At 61.8% G+C, this 17,552-nt stretch overlaps 1 protein-coding gene across 1 annotated transcript; it reads right to left on the bottom strand.

Annotated features, from left to right (window-relative positions):
• Nucleotides 1-49: 49 nt before the first annotated feature.
• On the bottom strand, nt 50-16,819 carry SAMD11 (sterile alpha motif domain containing 11). Its single transcript, XM_004384352.2, has 13 exons — nt 16,748-16,819; nt 12,779-12,960; nt 12,051-12,101; nt 8,518-8,642; nt 5,918-6,007; nt 5,532-5,714; nt 3,302-3,461; nt 2,050-2,168; nt 1,792-1,870; nt 1,218-1,720; nt 896-1,020; nt 458-568; nt 50-308 (listed from the first exon to the last, which is right to left on the bottom strand). Exons 1-13 carry the CDS (start codon nt 16,817-16,819, stop codon nt 84-86), a joined length of 2,025 nt encoding a protein of 674 aa, XP_004384409.1. The 3' UTR covers nt 50-83.
• Between the last annotated feature and the right edge of the window lie 733 nt (nt 16,820-17,552).

A 17,552-nucleotide genomic window follows, 5' to 3' on the forward strand; every position in this document is an offset into this window, starting at 1 on the left:
GCATCCAACTCCAAAAAGAAAAATAAGCCAAGGGGGGAGGGGCCGTTGCAACAGTCTCGCGGAGGGGTTCTGGGCACCTGGGCTCAGCACAGGGGCTGAGAGGGGTCAGCGGCCCCAGGGAGTAGGGTGGCAGTTCCATTCTCCTGCTGGGGCGAGGCTTGACCATAGTGGGAGGTGGCCGTTTCTGGGGATGGGGACTGTTCTCTAGCCGTAAGCTCTGGCTCAGGGGCCCGCAGGGATGGTGGTTGCAGCGGCAGAGCCACAGGGAAGCTGGCCATGTAGAACACTCGGCCCAGGCGCCTGGCCACCTGCAGAGACAGGCCTGGGTGGGCAGGCACTCTGGGGAACGGGGGGGTGCCCCCCCTTGGGGCTACTCCTCCTTGGGGCTACTCTCCCCCTGCTGCCCACCCATCAAGGCCACCCCTCCCTCGTGGTGACTCCCTCCCCAGAAGCCCACCTGGGCCCGGATCTTGAGTGCAGGGCCCAGCTTCAGCCCCATGGTAGTCAGCAGGTGCTCCTCAGTCAGCAGGGGCAGGGTCTCCCCATCAATCCCCTGTTCTCTGAAGATCTGTGGTGGTGGGGTCAGGACCTGAGTACAGGGAACAGTGCCTGCCTACCCCCACCCCAAATCCTTCCATCCTAGCCAGGCTAGGGCCCAAGGGTTTCCAGAGAGGGATGGAGCTAGTCTGTGCAACTTGCAGAAAAATTTTAAAATGAAAAGTCCTGTTAATGTTGGGCACATGCCAGCATTGGGGGCAGATGGGGGTAGGGCACCCTAGACCAGTGTGTCCCCCCATGCCCCTGTTTTCTGGGAGGGAGTTGAGTGGGTAGGGCTGCTGGGGCCACATGGTCCTGCCTCACCAGGGGGTCCCCAGCCACACCTGGCCCCCCTCACCGGTGCATACTCCCCACAGCCAGATAGGCCCCCCACGAAGCTGCACACATCATCCACTGTCCACTTGCTGACATCCTCGGGGGCTGTGGCCTCCTCCCCATCTGCAAAGAGCCCCGCCGCAGTGCCTGGGTGGGGGAGGGCCGTCACTGGGGCTCAGGGCAGGCTCCTTCACACGCCCCCCACCTTTCCTTGCCCTGTTCACTTAAAGATGTTGGATCCATGACTGGGAGGCGCTTCCCTCCCCAGAGATCCTTCCTCCCTGAGATCCATCCAGGGGCAGCCAAGCTGGGTCTCCTTCCCCCCATGAGGAAGTAAGGCTCACCTGTGTGGAAGTACGGGCTGATGGTGTAGGGGAGGCCCTGGGACAGTGCAGGGGGCAGCGTGGGCCCTGAGAGTAGCCTCTTCCCCTCTGCGCTGGTCCTTCCTCCAGCTGAGGCTTGGTCCAGGGTGAGGCCCTGGACGGTTGGAGCCACTGCGTCTGTGTCCTCTCCATCTGAGTCCTTGGGGGGCTCATCCTCAGAACCATCCTGTGCCCAGAGCCCCGCCCCTGTGGTCTCCTTGGACTCATTGGGCCGGGCTGGAGCGGGGCCTGGCCCCCCTTTCTGGACGGCCCGGCGAGCAGGCTCCCGAGGAGGGGTCGGGGGACCCTGGGGGGGCAGCGCCAGCAGCGGCGCCGAGCTGTGTCTCAATACCAGCATGGCCCCGCGCCGCTGCAGCTCCTCGGCGCCGTCGGGTGGGCGCAGGGCGGGCTCGGGCGCCAGCAGCTGGGGGCGGTGTACGCTCTCCAGCTCCTTCTGCCGCAACAGCTCGGCGGACATCTCCAGCCTAGGCCGAGAGGGCAGGGGTCAGCGGCGTGGCCGCCACACCCCCTCCCAAGCCGGGGCGGCTGCACCTACCGGGCCAAGTTCTGCTTCCGTAGCAACTCCTGCTGCCGGGCGAACATCTCCGCCTGGGCGGGGGGCAGGAAGCCGTAGCCTGGTGCAAGGGTACAAGCGACGGGAGCCAGGTGGCCGAGTGGTCCAGGCCGCCCACCCCACCCTGATCTGTCCTTGGTTCAGAGCACTCATGCTCCAGGGTCGCCCCGACGCTCCGGCGCGCGCACTCACGGCCCCCCCAGGACACAAAGGCTTCGCACGCACCCACTCGCTCCTCACCTGGGGTCTGGCACAGAGCCGAGGGCATCCCCAGGAAGGGGGGCCTGAGGTGGGGACCCAGGGCGATGTGCGGCGCATTCTGAGGCGACAGCAGAGGGGGGGGCGGCTGCGACAGCTCCCTGTGTACAGCGGGGTAGTGAGCGGCGCGCGCCGCAGCCCCGGGCTCCCGCCCTGCTTGCCCCCAATTCCCGGAACCGCACCCCCCTTCCCCCCCCCCGAGCCGCCTCCGCTAATTGCCAGCCGACCGGGCGGTCAATGCGCCGCTGGTTACCGCTCTGGGTCGCGCCCGCCCCCGCTGGCGGCGCCAATTAATCTCGGGCGGCGGCTCGGAGGCGCTGACCCGGCGGGCGGCGGGCGCGACTGCAGCGGTAATTACCGCGCGGGGCGCGCCGGGGGAGCCCCCGCCGCCCCCCTCCCTCTCTTCCCCTCCCTCTTCTCCCCTCCCCGCCCCCTGCAGACTCCGCGGGGCCGGGCACTGCGTAATTAGCAGCAGTCCAGGAGGCGGTAGAGGCAGCTGCAGACTCACCGCTGGGCGGAAGGGGATCTGGCGGGGTTGCGGGGGGTGCTGGAGGGCGGGGGGCAGTGTTCCCGCTCTTTGGGTACCTTCGTGGCCGGGCAGGAGATCGTTGGGAGCCACCCCAGCCCCTCCTGCCCCTTTGTCAGCTTCCTGGGGTGTCTCGTAGGGTCTCCCTACCCACCGACCCGGTGAGGCCTCATCTGTGCCACCCACAGCTCCTGCGACTGGCCCCCACCGTCCCCACCTTCACTGTCCCCAGGCGAACACCCTCCCCAGTTTGGGAGTCTTCAGATCCCACACCACTCCCCTCTTCTACCTCCAGCCCCCTGCCTACCTGTAGGGGAGCTCAGCCCTCGGCTGTCCCAGGTCGCCTGGAGTCAGTGGTCTCTCAGTTTCCCAGAGTGTGGTCACTCCCACCCCTACCCCTTCTGCCCCAGAAAAACTCCTGGCCTCTCCCAGCTGAGCGGGAGCCTTGGGCACAGCCAGCCCTGAACCCTGAGTCCGAGGGGCACTCAGTACCCACACGTGTGGCACGATGGTGGGAGGGGGCATGTGCCAATGCCTGCATGAATGGCAGCTGCGAAGGTGGCTGAGAAGGTATGGACGGTTCTGGCTGTTGGACCTGACAGGCCTGCCCACCCACCTCTGCACCCCAGAAGCAGGCACAGAAAATGTGGAAGCCTCTTCTGGCTGCTCTTTCCCTGGCAAAATGCAATCCAGCCCCCACCCTAGTACCTTTCAGGGAAGGACGGGGTAGCTGCTGGGGTGACACCTTCCCTGTGCTGGGCCAGGCCCTGCTTCCGACGCTGACCTCCTGTGGATGGTAGGTGGACTTCCAGTCCGCTGGGGCTCCGAACAGCTGCAGCTGCCACCTCCTGCCGGACCCTCAGGAGATCTTGTGGTGGTGGTGGTGGGGGGGAGTAGAAGTGACCCAGAGTCCAGATTCTCCCTGGACTCTCACTTCTCCTGCCCTGGTGAGCATAGGACATTCACCCAGCGACACCAAGGGGACCAGGAGCCAGTAGGGCAGATCCTCGAACCAACTCTTCACCAGTCTCCCCCCACCCCCGCTTACCCCACTGTGCACCAGGTCCTTGCACTGACCCTACTGTGCACCAGGTTCTAATACTGACCCTACTGTACACCAGCTCCTCCAGACACTGACCCTACTGTGGGCCAGAGTCTGACACTGACCCTGGGCTTGTTGGTCACCAGGACAGAAATGAGTAGCACACAGTAGGGCAAAGGAGACAGACAAATCACTACAGTACAAGGGCTAGAAGATACTGAGTGGGGAGGAGTCAGGTGATCCTTCAAAAGGGGCATGGGAATGTCACTGACCAAAGGGAGACTGGACGGAGGAAAAGGGCGCCCCAGGCTGGGGAGCCAGGTGTGCAAAGATGTACAAGACCGGATACTGACGGGTTCGGATGTTTGTTACAGAGACAGCGTGCATGAACACTTGTGGGGAGGCAGAGGTAGAGGCTGCAGCTCTGCAGCCCTAATGGAGGCACGGCCTTGAGGGAAGGGGACTGAGCAGGGGCAGAGACGAGGATGCAGGCCGCGGCTGTGGGGCAGGGAGGGCAGCTTGAGAAGAGTCCAGGAGTGAAGTGGGCAGACAGGGCTGGGCCTTGGCGCCTTAACTCTGGGCTGACTCAGGATGCTGCTGAGACCCCTCCTAGGTGGCAAGGCAGGAAAGTTCCATAGATCCCCCAGACACAGAGTTGGCAGGGACAGAGGCGTCAGGCTGATGAGATGACATAGGAGCACACATGGGACACATGACATACACAGGCATACAGCACACAGCATGTGTGGGCACACAGACACGAGGGTACACAGGTATACACGAGCACACTTGAGCACACGTGCACATGTAGGCATACATGTGTACACACAGGTACATGGCACACATGGGCCCGTGGCACACATGAACACACTTGAGCACACGTGTACATGCAGGCACATGGCACACACAGACGCACAGATAGGTAGATGGAACATGCGGGCACACTGCACACAATATGTTTGAACCACTGCTGCCCACATGGGTCTCCAGCCTGCTCAGGGCCGTTTCTGAGTCCCGCCCGCACTCCCCACTTGGGCAGCCTCTGCCGCTGCTGTTTATAAATTAATTACCCGAAAAGCGGAGGCCGGTCCTGCCCCAGGCCGGATGCCAGCCTGCAGAGCCTAGCCGGCGCGGCCGCCCGCATCGATCCCAGCGGTGCCTCCACCGCCCCCGCGCCGCGGCCGTGGTTATTTACAGTCGGCTCCGCGGCGGGGGTGGCGGCTAGGCGGCGGGAACCGTGATTGACAGCCAGCTCCCCGGGCGCAAGGCCCGAACCCCTCCCCCTTGCCGGCCAGCAGCGGCCCCAGGCAGGGCAGCGAAAGCAATTAAAAAGGAAGATTTTTAAATTATTAACATTTTGGTGAATTATTCAGGCTGTCGGTGCCTGAACTGCCCTGGGGGACAGTGCCTTGTGTGCGGGGAGGAAACCCTGCCCCCTTTCCGGGTGCACCCCCTCCCACCAGAAAAGCCAGGGCTCCCCTGGCTGGGTTGGTGGATGAGACCAGCATGCAGCTGGACAGACCACAGGGTGGGGAGCAGGAGAAGGCAGGGACATGCCAGTACCTCTGGCTGCCAAACCCCCAACAATCTCCCTGACTTCACTCACCCACACCCGTCCTGGACGCTCATCTGGGGTCTGGGCGCTCCCGGCTGAAGGTCTATGTCCCCTACCTGGCCCCAAGGCAGGGTTACTGACTTTTCAGCAGGAGAGGTAAGGACGTGGCACACAGACAGAGGACCTGCGTCTACCGGTGAGCCAGGGACTCAGTTTCCTTATCCACTGTCTGGGCAGCCCATAGGAGATGTGGAGTGTGGCCATCAGGAGAGGGATGGGGTGTAGGAGGAGGGACAGTCTGGGCTGACCTGCCTTCAGGTCAGCAGCCAAGGCTGGCGTGCCAGCAGAGGTGACAGCATGTTCTGGGTGGGCGTCGCTCGGGCACATACCGTGGCTGGGTAAGCCCATGTGGTAGAGCCGCTGGGGGTCCTCAAAGGTGCCCGCCTCGCTCAGTGCTGACACGAGGCGGCGGTAGTGCTCCTCGGGGGCCATGCCTGGCCCAAGCTCTGGCAGCAGCAAAGTTTCTGGTTGGGGGAGCACATGGTAAGGGGGCTTCTCCTTCAGACCCTGCTGAAGGGGAGGGGCAGGGCCTCTTCTCTTACCTAGACCCTCCTGCTGAGGCTGGCCCTGCTCTTCAAAGCCCCCCTCCACAAGGCCCTAGCACGCTTAGGGCTCAGGGACTCATCTCCCCCTCCCTCCTCCAGTGACACCCTCCTCAGGCTCCCACCTGGGGGGGACTTGCTTCGGGCCTTCTTCTCTGAAGGGCAGTCAATGCTGATGTGGGGGGAGGGGCCCAGCCTCTTGCCCAACAGGTCACCTGTAGGAGGGAGTATCTCAGGGACACGCAACGCCAGGGAGGGACCCAGCCCCTGCCCCCCATGCACACCCCCATCCTCCTGTTGGTCCTGGTAGGCCAAGGCTGGGTCTAGCCTGGAGTCCTAGTGACATCATGAAGGGGTAGAGGAAGGGCAAGCGTTCAGGACGGCCTGTCCCTGGGCTCTGGGGTGTGCGTGCACGTGTGAGGTGCGGGATGAGGGGCCGGGGGGCAGCTCAGGACCCCCTAGGCTGCCTGCTGCCCCAGCAGCCAGACCAGGCTCACTACAGAGCCTCCTGGCACCAATGCAGAAGAACGAAATACTTTTTGATTTGGCAGGATAGGGGAGGGCCGGTAATGTGAGGTCCTGTGCCAGACTGAGGGTAGGGAAGGTGTGCTGGGAAAGCACACCCCACCTCCCGGGCTGCAGGCGAAGCCCCCGCTCCTGGGCTAGCCAGGACCTTTGCTCACCTGCCCGCCTGCCCCTCAGCCCCCTGAGGCTGGGGCTGCCCCTTCAGCCCCACACAGGGCGCCCACAGCCCCGAGCCAGCCAAATCTATCTCCCACATCAGTGCAAGCCCCACAGACACCTTGAACCCATGTCCAGAACCTCCCATAGCTGTTCACCCAACCTGCCGGCAGCACCCTCAGCCAAGCCCTGGACCCTCTCCATTCTCAGGAGCCTCCTGGTGGCGGGTGAGGGCCCCCATTGGGACCCAGGCCCACCATGACACCTAGGTGAATGGGCTTCTAGACCCAAGCCCGCCCCAGAAGCTGGGCTGTCAGCTCCAAAGCTTAATTCCTTTTTCTTATTCCCTTAATCTGTCATTTTTATCAGGCTGGGGAAGTGCGGCAGCATCGGAGCCCCCGATCAATCTCCACATTACAGCTGACAGAACGGTGCTAATAACTTATTGATCTCAGCCACCTTGCCGCCACTGGCCAGGGCAGCCCGGCCCCCAGCCCCAGACCTGCCCCAAATCGAGGGACAGTGGCTGATGACTGGGCAGCACTGGGGGAGGGATCTTATTCCTGGGTCTCCTGGAGTGGGAGAGGCAGACGCAGGAGGGCGGTGCACAGTCCCTCCAGCACCCCCCTGCACCCACCCCTCTGGGGACAAGCGCAGGGAGGGAGCCATTTTATAAATAACCCAGGGGCTGTCCTGGGCAGCGAACTGTTTCCAACTTTCTAGGTGGCTGGAACTCCTCTCCCCTTTCTGGGTGGGCTAAGAGTAGGGACTCCTCTCTGCTCCTGGGAAGCCTGAAGCGTCATAGCCTGGGGGAGGGGCTGCCATGGGGGCTGGGGGCTCACTAGTGGCCTGAGGAAGGTTGTGTTCATAGGTCGCCCTGGGGACAGCAGGAGCACCCCAGGGACAGCCCCAGACACACAGGAGGGCTCACGCCTTCATGGATGCTGGGACAGACCTGCTCCCAGCCCCACACAGGGATGGGAAGGGGCTCGTGTCTGAGTGCATCTGTGTTTGGCGTGGGGCTGGAGCTGGGGTCCCAGATGCAAGAGCAGGTGATGACCCCCAGCTGAACAGGGGGTTACAGCCCTGGGGGAGGACCCTGGCATGGATGCACATTTGAAATTAGGATGTGCACACATCATGTGATGCATGCATGGCACACGTGTGGTACTTTAGGCAAAGTGTATGGCACTGAGCGTGCATCTACACACCCTACACTCAGTGCAAATGCACTCGAGGACACAGGCGTGAGTGGAAGTGGGGTGTGGTCATGCACACACATGCTGTATATATACCCACACACACGCATGCCTGTGTGCCGCCGGGACCTCGTGTGTGCAGGCGGCCGCAGGGAGGCCCTACCGGCTCAGAACATCTCAATCATGGTGGAGCCGCTCCACCAGATCGATGGGGCAATTAGATTTTATCAGCCGCTTGGCTGCCTCCTCTAGCCTGGCTCAGAGCAGACCCTGCCTTCCAGGGCCAGCATCTGGGTACATTGAGGGGGCCCCAGCCAGGGGCACACAGCACAAGCCACCCAGCCTTCCTGGGAGTGGCCAAGTCATTGGGACTCCAGTCCCACCCCCATGCTCTACAAGGTGCCTCCTCAGGCAGGACTGGGTCCCTGGGGCTGGCCCTCCCTCTGAGCTCCTCCTGCGGGGGTCTGGCTCAGGCCCCTCTGGGCAGGTGCGGATGCCCTGTTCCAGGCATTTCTGGGCCTCTATGAGGGCTGCACGAGCAGGTCCATGGGCTTGCATCCCGAGGAGGGCGGCAGTGGCCTTGGCAGCTCCAAGCTCCCCCAGCAGCAGCAGCAGCAGTGGAGCCATAGCCCCGCCTCCTGTCTGCCTGGCCGGGATTAACACAATTACCATCACGAGGCGCCCCGGGGGACAGGCGGCCTCGCCACCTCCGCCTCGCTGGCCTCCTGGCCGCCAGCCAAGGCTGCTGGGGGTGGCGAGTCCAGGCTGCTGAGCACAGACGCCCCAACATAGGCAGGCGGGGCTATCCCTGTGGAGCTCGGTCTGCCCCCTCCCCCGACCCTCACCTGCGGCTCCCAGGCCGAGCTCTGCACTGCCTCTCTGGAATTCGCAGCGGCTCTGGGGCTCGGGCATCACGAGGTGGCGGCTTCGGTGCACACTGGATATGAGGGTGGAGAGATCACTGTCCTGGCTGTGGCAAAGCAAGAGACATGGTGGGCAAGCAGTTGGGGTGGCCCAAGAGCCCCGACCAGGCACAGCAAGGCCCATCCCCCTGGGCACAAGGCAGAAGCCTAGCGACAGTGATGAGTGTGTAGGGCCTGCAGGTACTGTGACACTGTGCATGCGTGCGTGCACCCACAAAGTGGCACCCATGGAGCGGCCCGCACCGCATCTCCCTGTGGGCGTGAAGGTTTCACGGCCAAGACCTCACGCTCAGATCCGCCCCGGCTCCAGGACAGTCTTGCCCTTGCTCTCTCCAGAGAGGACTTGGCTGTGTACTGCCTCCCAGCAGGGGGGCTGCTACTGCAGGACAGGCACCCAGAGAGGACAAACCTGCCACAGGCGCCGGCCACTCTGCCACACGAGGAACACAGCTTGAATCATCTCGATTAAAACTTGCAGCCCCCCAGATAGATACAACACCCAATTTCTTCTAATAAGGAAAAGCGGTTCAGACCAAAGTCCTGGGGCTGATGAGACACATGCGTACACACACATGCACACACAGGAACACGCATGGTCACACAGAGGAACATATGTACACACAGGGACACAGACACGTACATGCATGCATGCACATGTGGGAATACACAGGTGAGCACACACGCATAGGTTCACACACGCATGCAGGAACACATACACACATGGGGACACAGACACATGCACACACATATGTGCACACATGGGGACACAGACACGTGCGTGCAGAGGAGAACATACAGATACGTGCAAGTGTACAGCTGCACACAGAAGGGGACCCAGGTTCACCTAGATCTAAGAATTGCAGCAAGCCAGGCTCGTGTGAACTTGGAATAAATACGTATTTAACTCTTGTTCCCTAGCTTTTCTTCTTCCTGCTAAATCAGCTCAATTCCACACCCACAGACCCCAGAGAGAAGGAGGCGAGAACCCCCCCAAGGGCGACTACATGAATACAGGAAGGTTGCCTGCTTCTCAAGCACACAGCTGGGCCCCCACCCTCCATATTCCCCCCGACGCCACCTGCCCGGCCCACCTGTGACGGAGCAGCCTCCCGGCTGGGCCACAACACATAGAGCCTTCACGAGTGACCAGGGAACCTCGACCCTAAACCTCATTAAATAGCCTCCCTGGCCTGGGCCGGCGGCCGGGGCTAATCCAGGCTGGCTCCTAATCAAATCCGTTTCAGCACCAAAGGCTGGGCTAGAGCTGGCTTCCGAGCCTTCTGGGAGACCCAGATGCGGGTCCTCCCAACCCCCCCCAACGCAAACAGGAGGGCAGGTGGGGCCGGGTAAGTACTTTATGGGATTAATTGGCAGCGAATCTCATCCCCTCCATCATCCTCATCAATGCGGGGGGCGAGGGGGATGTCGGAGCAAGAACTGCTGTTCTCAGCACCAGGGAGGGGGAGGGCGACCCAGGCTGCAGGGCTGTCCTGCCGCCAGGGGTTCCTCCCAGACTCCCATAGGAGGCGAACCTGCTTCCCAAGGACTCAGAAAGGAAGGGTCTCCTGGTTTGCTCTCCATGATCCCCAGCCCAGCACCCACAAAGGGACCTGGGCTTGGCCCTGGAGGATGTCTGAGAAACTGCAGGCCCTGGCAGGAGGACACTGAGAACCCTCTGGCCTTTGTCCTGGACCCAGAGAGTGCCTGCCCTTGGACCTCCTGCCTCTCTGTCTTGGGATTTGCTCTACAAGGACCTGTCTGGCCCCAGGGAAACCTGTCTGGTCACTCACTAAGCACATTACACCAGGTGCTGTGTAAAGAACCACAAAGTAACCTCACACCCACTGCACCAAGGAGGCTGGGGAGGAAGAGGGCCTGGAGCCTCCCCCCAGCCTGGGGCCTTGGCAGTGGGGGGGGGCAAGGACTACATCCCTCATGAAAACAAGGGGGCCAGTGAGCGTTTGCTGTCCGAGGGCTGCACGGGAGCCAGAGGGGACACACTTGGCAGAGCCCTGCAGATGGGGTTCTGCTCGCTCCAGCCACACCAACCAGACAGACAGAGAGATGAAGACAGGGGGATGGAGACAGACAAACAGGTAGAGATGGATAGAGGGACAGATGGAGACAGACAGGTAGATGGAGACAGATGATGGACGCTGATGGAAAAATGGACAGAGTCAAGGATAGAGACAGGACAGATGATGGAGACAGATGGACAGAGACAGGAGACCAGAGACAGAAGGAGAGACAGGCAGGGCCAGGAAGAGGCAGGAGGAGAGACAGAGACGAACAGAGCTGGGGGGCATTGAGGAGGCTGGGCACAGATCCCGAAAGTCCTCAGCAGGGTGTGCTGCCTTCCCTGGAGAAGCTCCCCTGGTGAAATCAGGACATCATCCAGCCTCTCATGGCCCCGTCAGTGGTCCGTGCCCCGTTTCCCTCAGCCAGGGCGGGGCGGGGCGGCCAGCAGGAGGAGTCCCTCCTGGGTGGGGGCAGTGCTTTGATCTCCTTCAGGCCCCACTGACAAATTTATCTTGTAATGTCCCAAGTAAAAGGCTTATAAAATGTCATCAGTGTTCCTGACGGTTCATAAAAATGATCAGTTGAGCTGGCAACTCCAGAATGAGGTGGAAATAAGTTTAAAGATGTTTTTATTGTAATTCGGTTCCAGGACCCTGCCACTGTTTCAGAGCCGTAAATAACAACACATCCCGCCTGAGCCAGGGCTGGGGTGTGGGGGGGCCTGGGAGGGCCGGCTCTGCGGGGACCCTGCCCAGCCCCACCCAACGCCCTGCTATGATGGAGCCCCTGGTGCTGCACTTGACCCCAAGGACCAGAAACCACGACCGGCCGTGCTGAACCCTGGAGCAGGAACGAGGCCCTGCCTCCCAGCCCCCACCTGGTCCTCCATCTCCTCAAGTCCCCCATTTTCACCTCTATCTTGGATTAACTCCCTCTTCCCATCCAGCTTCTACAGCCCAAGTGTGCATAGACCAGAGCAAGCCCCATGGCAAGGGGCCTCAAGAATGACCTTTTTCAAACCCCACATCACGTCTCGCTCCACTGAAGAACTCGGTGGCTCCCACGGCCAGGAGCATCCAAGGTCCCTGAATAGATGGTTGAGCTAGACCTGCCAGCCCCTACCCCATGCCTCTGCACACATTCCACTTCCACTTCTGTCCATCTGCTAAACTCCTACGCATTCTTCAAGACCCTCACCATCACTATCCTCGCTTTCCTGATGGTCCCCATGAGGATAGGAGTGGGTGACGGCCAGTACTGGGTAAAGGTGGAGGCAGCTGGGCTGGGCGGACCAGACCCCAAGGCTGCCTCCCAGGGCTAGGGTAAGAATTGCAGGAGACGGCAAACAAAGGACAAACACACAGACCCACAGATAGGAGGGAGGTGGGAGGCAGCTCAGGAGTCAGAGCAGACCTGAAACCAGCACACGCTCCTACCTGCAGGATGTCTCTCGGAAGGAGATGTTCACATCCCAGTGGGTGTGGACCCTGTGGGGAAAAAGGCCAGCACCTGGGCCAGGGAGAGAGGTCTCCCCAAACAGACCCCAGGTTTGAGGGGAGGGTGGTCAGGAGTCAGTGTGGACAGGGGTAGGCAAACAGGGCAGGCAATGTCCGGACGTGAAGCCTAGGAGAGTTATTTTAGGGGAGAAATGGGAACATGTTAAAAGGCTAAGTGGGAAGAGGAAAGGCCTGAAAATGCTGGGGATGTGTAATAGGTTCTCCGGAAGCATGTGCTGGATGGACAGACAGACGTGCAGATGGACAAATGGGCAGATGGATGAATGGATGGGTGGGTGGATAGATGGATCGATGGATGGACGAGTGGACTGATGAATGGATGGGTGTGTGGATAGGTGGGTGGATGGACAGCTGAAGGCGCCTCTTCCAGGAATGGGGAGGGCGGGAATCAGGAAGGTCAGGCCCAAGCCTGGGGGCACAGTGAGGACAGGAGAACCCGATATAGCCCCTGTGGGGCAAGGCAGCACCCCACTGGGCAGACCCCAGGCCTAGGCTCTGCTTCCTGTCCTGAGATGGGACCACTGAGCCAAGCCATGCCCCTCCCCACCTCCCTCCGTGCCCCCTCCCCCTGCACCACTCCCCTTTCTCCCTTTCTTCCCCCTCCCTCCTCCCCTCTGTATCCCTCGTGGTCCTTCCCAGCCAAGCACCTTCTCTTCATGATACTGACGCGAAGGTCGTCCTCCCGCTTCACACCTGGCCGCTGCCTATAGGCCGGGCTGCTCCTGTCACTACTGCCATCACTGGCCAGGAGGCTGGAGGCTGGCTCCTTTTTCAGGATGCGTGCAGGGGGCAGGGCGATGGTCCTCTTGTCTGCCAGCCGTCCCCGGTTCTGGGCAGGCAGGAGAGGAGGATTACAGAAGCCCTCAGGGCCACCACTGAGGACAAATAGGTGCAGTCACAGGACCGCCCCTCCCACTACCGTCTGCAGTGTAGGGGATTCCCAGCCTCCAGAAGAGGCCCCAAGAGCCACGAATGGCCAGAGAAGGCTCAGACCAGGGCCTGAGGTCAGGGACAGCCCACACGGCTGGAGGACTGTGGGGGTGGCCAGGCCAGGTGCACTGGGGGCTGCCCCGTCCAGACTCCAGACTCTGTCCCATCTCCTTGCAAATGGGGGCTTAACCTGTGACTGCGGGGTGGGGGTGAGCAGCACACCCTTCACTCTGAGCCCCTGTTGGGTTCCCTAGTGTCTCCTGCTGTGTGAACCCCAAACCAATGCCAACATCAAAAAACAGTCCAGTGTGAACCCCCAAACCAAGGCCAACATCAAGCACAGTCCAAGTTGAAAACCAAACTGATGCCAATGTTGACAAGAACAGCCTAACCTGAACCCCAAAGCAATGCCAACGTTGACAAGCACAATCCAGCGTGAACCCCAAACTGATGCCAACGCTGACAAGCATGTCCCCTTTCCACTCCTCTGCTGCCATGCATGGCCCAGCTCCAGGTGGTTTGCAGCCAGGCCTGGGCCTGGGATTGGCGGAACTGTGAGTGCCTGAGCCACGGGCTGTGCACACAGCAGGCATTCTCAGTCCCTGATGAGCCTCGTGGTCCAAGGAGCCCTCTTTGCAGCTGGACCAGCCCCGCACTCACCCCAAGCTCACCCTGAGACCCCAAGATTGAGGGGTTCACATATCTCCCCAAGGCCTGGACCACGGGAAACTGTGCACATGGTGTGCATGCGGGGGTGAGGTGTGGGGATGTGGCAGGAGGTGCATCCCATGGGTACAGACACGCACATGTATGAGGCCTCACAGAGAGCGTGGTTGTGCTCACAGCCCATGTGGGTTGAGGACACGCATGTGCACAGAACACATGTGCACAAAGAAAGTGTGTGGGAGGCGTTCATGCAAAGAAGGGCTGTTCTGCAGGTGTCTGTAGGCCCTGGCACCCCAGGGGCCAAGAAGTAAAGTTATTGATCATTCTCCAGTAGGCTGCTGGCTCTGGGAGGTGGTGGGGTGTTGGGTTTCTCTGATTTCCGCTCATCTCTTCGGCCACCTGGGGCATTCCCAGACACCCCCCGCCTCGCCACCTCCCATTGCCAGGACAACATGTCCCATCAATCTGTGAGCCGAGGGCTTCACAGAGAGTCCCACTCCTTCTGCAGCAGCCCCTGAAGCCCTCCACCCTGCCCTCCAGGATAAAAGGTCTTCTGCACCCAGAGTCACTGTCACCTCAAGACACGTGTCCTCAGCAGCAACCCGTACCCCAGCAACAGGTTTCAGCAGCACCCCCAGTGCGATCCAGTGCTATAGTCTGTCCACTCCAAAGGATATGGGGGCTACAGACTCCCCCTGCCATAGATCCAGGGGCTACAGCCTCCCACCACCCCACATGGGATGCAGGGCTAAGATCTCCTGCCTCCATGGATCTGGGGGCTACAGCCTTCCCGTACCTGCTTGAGACACCCTCGTTTCCCTCTCTGCAATGCACACTGCGCAAGCTGACCCAGCAGTGATGGGTTGAGGATGGGTGAGACAGTGGGATCTGAGGACAAGTCTGGAGGACGTGGGCTGGCTATGGGCTCGGCGAGTAGACTGCCAGCTGCCTGGTGGGTGCACTCTACTGGGAAGTCCCTGCTCAGCTCCGCCCCTCTCCAGCCTGCTGTAGCTTAGGCACCAGGACCTGGCCTTGGGAAGAGACCTAGGCTGAGCCTAGGGAGAGCCTCCGGAGAGCCCCATTGCCACCCTTATCACCACCACCCCTCTTCTCTCCTGCCTTTCTGACTCCATGCACCCCTGCCTGGTTTGTGTGACAGAAAAGAGGGACGGAGGCAGCAGGACTGCCCTCAGGAGGCAGCCAGGATGCGGCCACGGTACCCCTGGGGCTGCACGTCATTGTGCTGCACTGGGTGTTATGGCACCGATGAGAAGACCGGGTCCCCTGAGGGCAGCCTGAGGGGGAAGCTGAGGATGAGGCTGGCTGCCCCAGGGATAGCCAAAGAGCCCTTGGGAGGTTGAGGCCGAGGATGAAACCCTTCCCCTCAAACAGCACACAAACGTGAGAAATGGGTGTGAGGTCCCTGCCCTAGCCAAGCCCAGACTGCTGAGGAGGGGGCATGACCTCGCTCTGTCCTTTGGGGTATCTGTGACCATAAAGTGTGCAGCACATGTGGATCTGGCTGTGTGTGATGGGAGGGGGGGTTGGCAGCTGTGAATGACAACAATGGAGGATGGGAAGATGATGAGCAGGCCTGCAGGGTTTTCTCCCAAGGGTCGAGTGCAGGGCAGGCCCAGAAGGTACCAGGCTCAAGAAGGGGGGACACTCAGGACAGGCAGCCCCGGGGCTGTGGCCCTATCCCTCTCTGAGTCTAGGGTTCCTCTTGGAGATAGAGGAGAAATCTGCCCCACCGACAGTGACACAGGAGAGGTGAACTGAAGCTAAGCTCAAGACCCTCTATGGGAGACCTCAGGCCCCTCCCGTTCCTGGCACAGAAATCCTAGGGCAGCCCGGGGTGTCCCAGAGAAGCCTGCTCCATCACTGGCTGCCTGGAGAGGGCGGAGCAGTGGGAGGAAAACTGGGCTCCCCATTCAGCCTTTTGCCTTAAGGGGTAGGGGGCAGGGCCAGTGGGGTGGGGGCCTGCACATGGACAAGCACTGTAACCTCATCTGTGAGTCTGGCAGGTCTGGGTCTGTTGGCGTGTGAGGACCTCTAGGGTGGGGACAAGGTGAGCTATGGGTGTCCCCCCTCCCGCGCAGTATTGTGGAGTATTCATATAGAATGGCCCTGCCCATGGAGGGGTGTCTGTGAGCACTAACCCACACCCAGTCTGCTGTGTCCACTCCCCTCCCCCATCCCACTGACAGTCCCAGTAAACATGCCCAGGTGGGCACCTGCAGGGCCCCTTGCTCCCACCCCTTCCTGGAGAAGGGGCTTCAGAAAGGGGCCAGGAACAACCCTCCTCCCTGACCCGATCGGTTCTCCCTGGGGCTCCAGGTTGGGCCCTCTGCCTCCCTGCCCAGGGAACTGTGAGGGTGGGGGCGGTGCTTCTGGGCAGCACCTACTCTCTCCCACTCCTGCATGAGGGGTCTACAGATTTCTACTCTGGGTCCAGGCCTTGCAGGCTGCCAGCCTCCACCCCTGCTCTCTTGTCACCAAAGGATGCACTATATGGACCGTACCCCGATCAGACTGGGTCCCCAGGATTCCTAAGCATCCAGGCCCTTCCCGGGCAGGGCTCCCACCCCCAGCACCCCGAAGATGCATGTCACTCACACCCAACACTGTAGCCACCCTAGAACGAGTATTCCGCCCAATTGGCACCGTTCACGGTTGGGCCAGACGATGCGGTGACCCCCAGACCCGTGAGAGGGGCAGAGTCCCCTGCTCAATCAGGTGACACCGTCCAGGGAGAGGAGCTCACACCCTCGGCTTCTGGAAAAGCAGCTTCAAGAACCCGAAGAAGACTACAAGACAGGCAGGTCGCAGTCCTGCATCCAAATGGGGTGGGGGCTGGGGCGCCCCAGGATTCCAGCACCGCTGCCGGAGTCTCCTCAGGCTCATCCCATTCCGCCCACCCTCGAGGTGCCCTCCAGCACAACCTGAGGCCTCAACTCCTCATCCTCTAAAAGCGCACAGGGAGGAAGTGGCCCGCAGCACCAACTATTCCCCCTTCTTACCACCGGGGAGGAGATTCGGCAGCCCGGGCAGTCGCAGATTGGAGGGTGCACCTGCAGGATGCCCTTGGACATAAGCGTCTTCAGACTTTTCCCTGTGAGGAGAGCCAGAGGCAGCACCGGTTGAGGGACAGGCCGACGAGCGCAGGAGAAGCCCGCGCAGGAGGCACGCCTTCCACCGGCGCAGCCAGCGGCACGTGTAGGAAGTACACCATCCCCTTCCCACCTCCCTCCAACTTCACGACCCGCCGTCCAGCCCACCCTGGCGGACGCCGCCGCGGGGATCAGCAATACTCTAAACCCAACTCCTGGGCGAGCGCCCTTCCTTCCCGAGGCGCGGCCTCCTCCCCGCCCCCGCGACCCTCCCCGGGCTCCACCCACTCCAGGCCGCCTCGCTCCTATGGGAGTTGGGGGCCGCGCCAAGGAAGGCCTAGTCCGCGCTCAGGGGAGCAGTGCCGTAGGGGCCCGCTTCTGCGCCCACCCCCGCGGCGCCGTGAACCCCGAAGTCGAGCACCACCCGGTCCCTAACTTTCCAACTCCCTCACTGCGCCTGGCGCTTACCACGCGCCCGGCGTCCCCGTTCAGGCGCCCCCACGTCGCGCCCTTGGAGCCAGGCTCCTGCCGGCGCCCGAAGAGGCTGCGCCTGGCCTCTCCACTTGGGCTCCGCGCGCGTCCAGCACCGACGCGCGCCCCAGCACCGCCCCCGCCAGCCCCCACCGCCCCCGCGCCTTCCTTCTCCCTCCACGAGCGCGCCCCCGCACTCTGACTGCACGTGCGCCCCTCTAATGTCGCGGGAACTGGGGTCCGC

Source organism: Trichechus manatus, unplaced genomic scaffold (genome assembly GCF_000243295.1).
Source record: "Trichechus manatus latirostris isolate Lorelei unplaced genomic scaffold, TriManLat1.0 scaffold00122, whole genome shotgun sequence".
Taxonomy (NCBI): Eukaryota; Metazoa; Chordata; class Mammalia; order Sirenia; family Trichechidae; genus Trichechus; species Trichechus manatus.

Bases quoted from the DNA above. Each gene is read 5' to 3' on its own strand.
- SAMD11 (XM_004384352.2), bottom strand. From the start codon at position 16,819: ATGTCCAAGGGCATCCTGCAGGTGCACCCTCCAATCTGCGACTGCCCG. The intron at 1,871-2,049 runs GTGAGGAGCGAG...CCCTTGCACCAG, and splicing joins GGCTCTGTGCCAGACCCCAG to GCTACGGCTTCCTGCCCCCC. The intron at 569-895 runs GTGAGGGGGGCC...CCACCACCACAG, and splicing joins GCTGTGGGGAGTATGCACCG to ATCTTCAGAGAACAGGGGAT.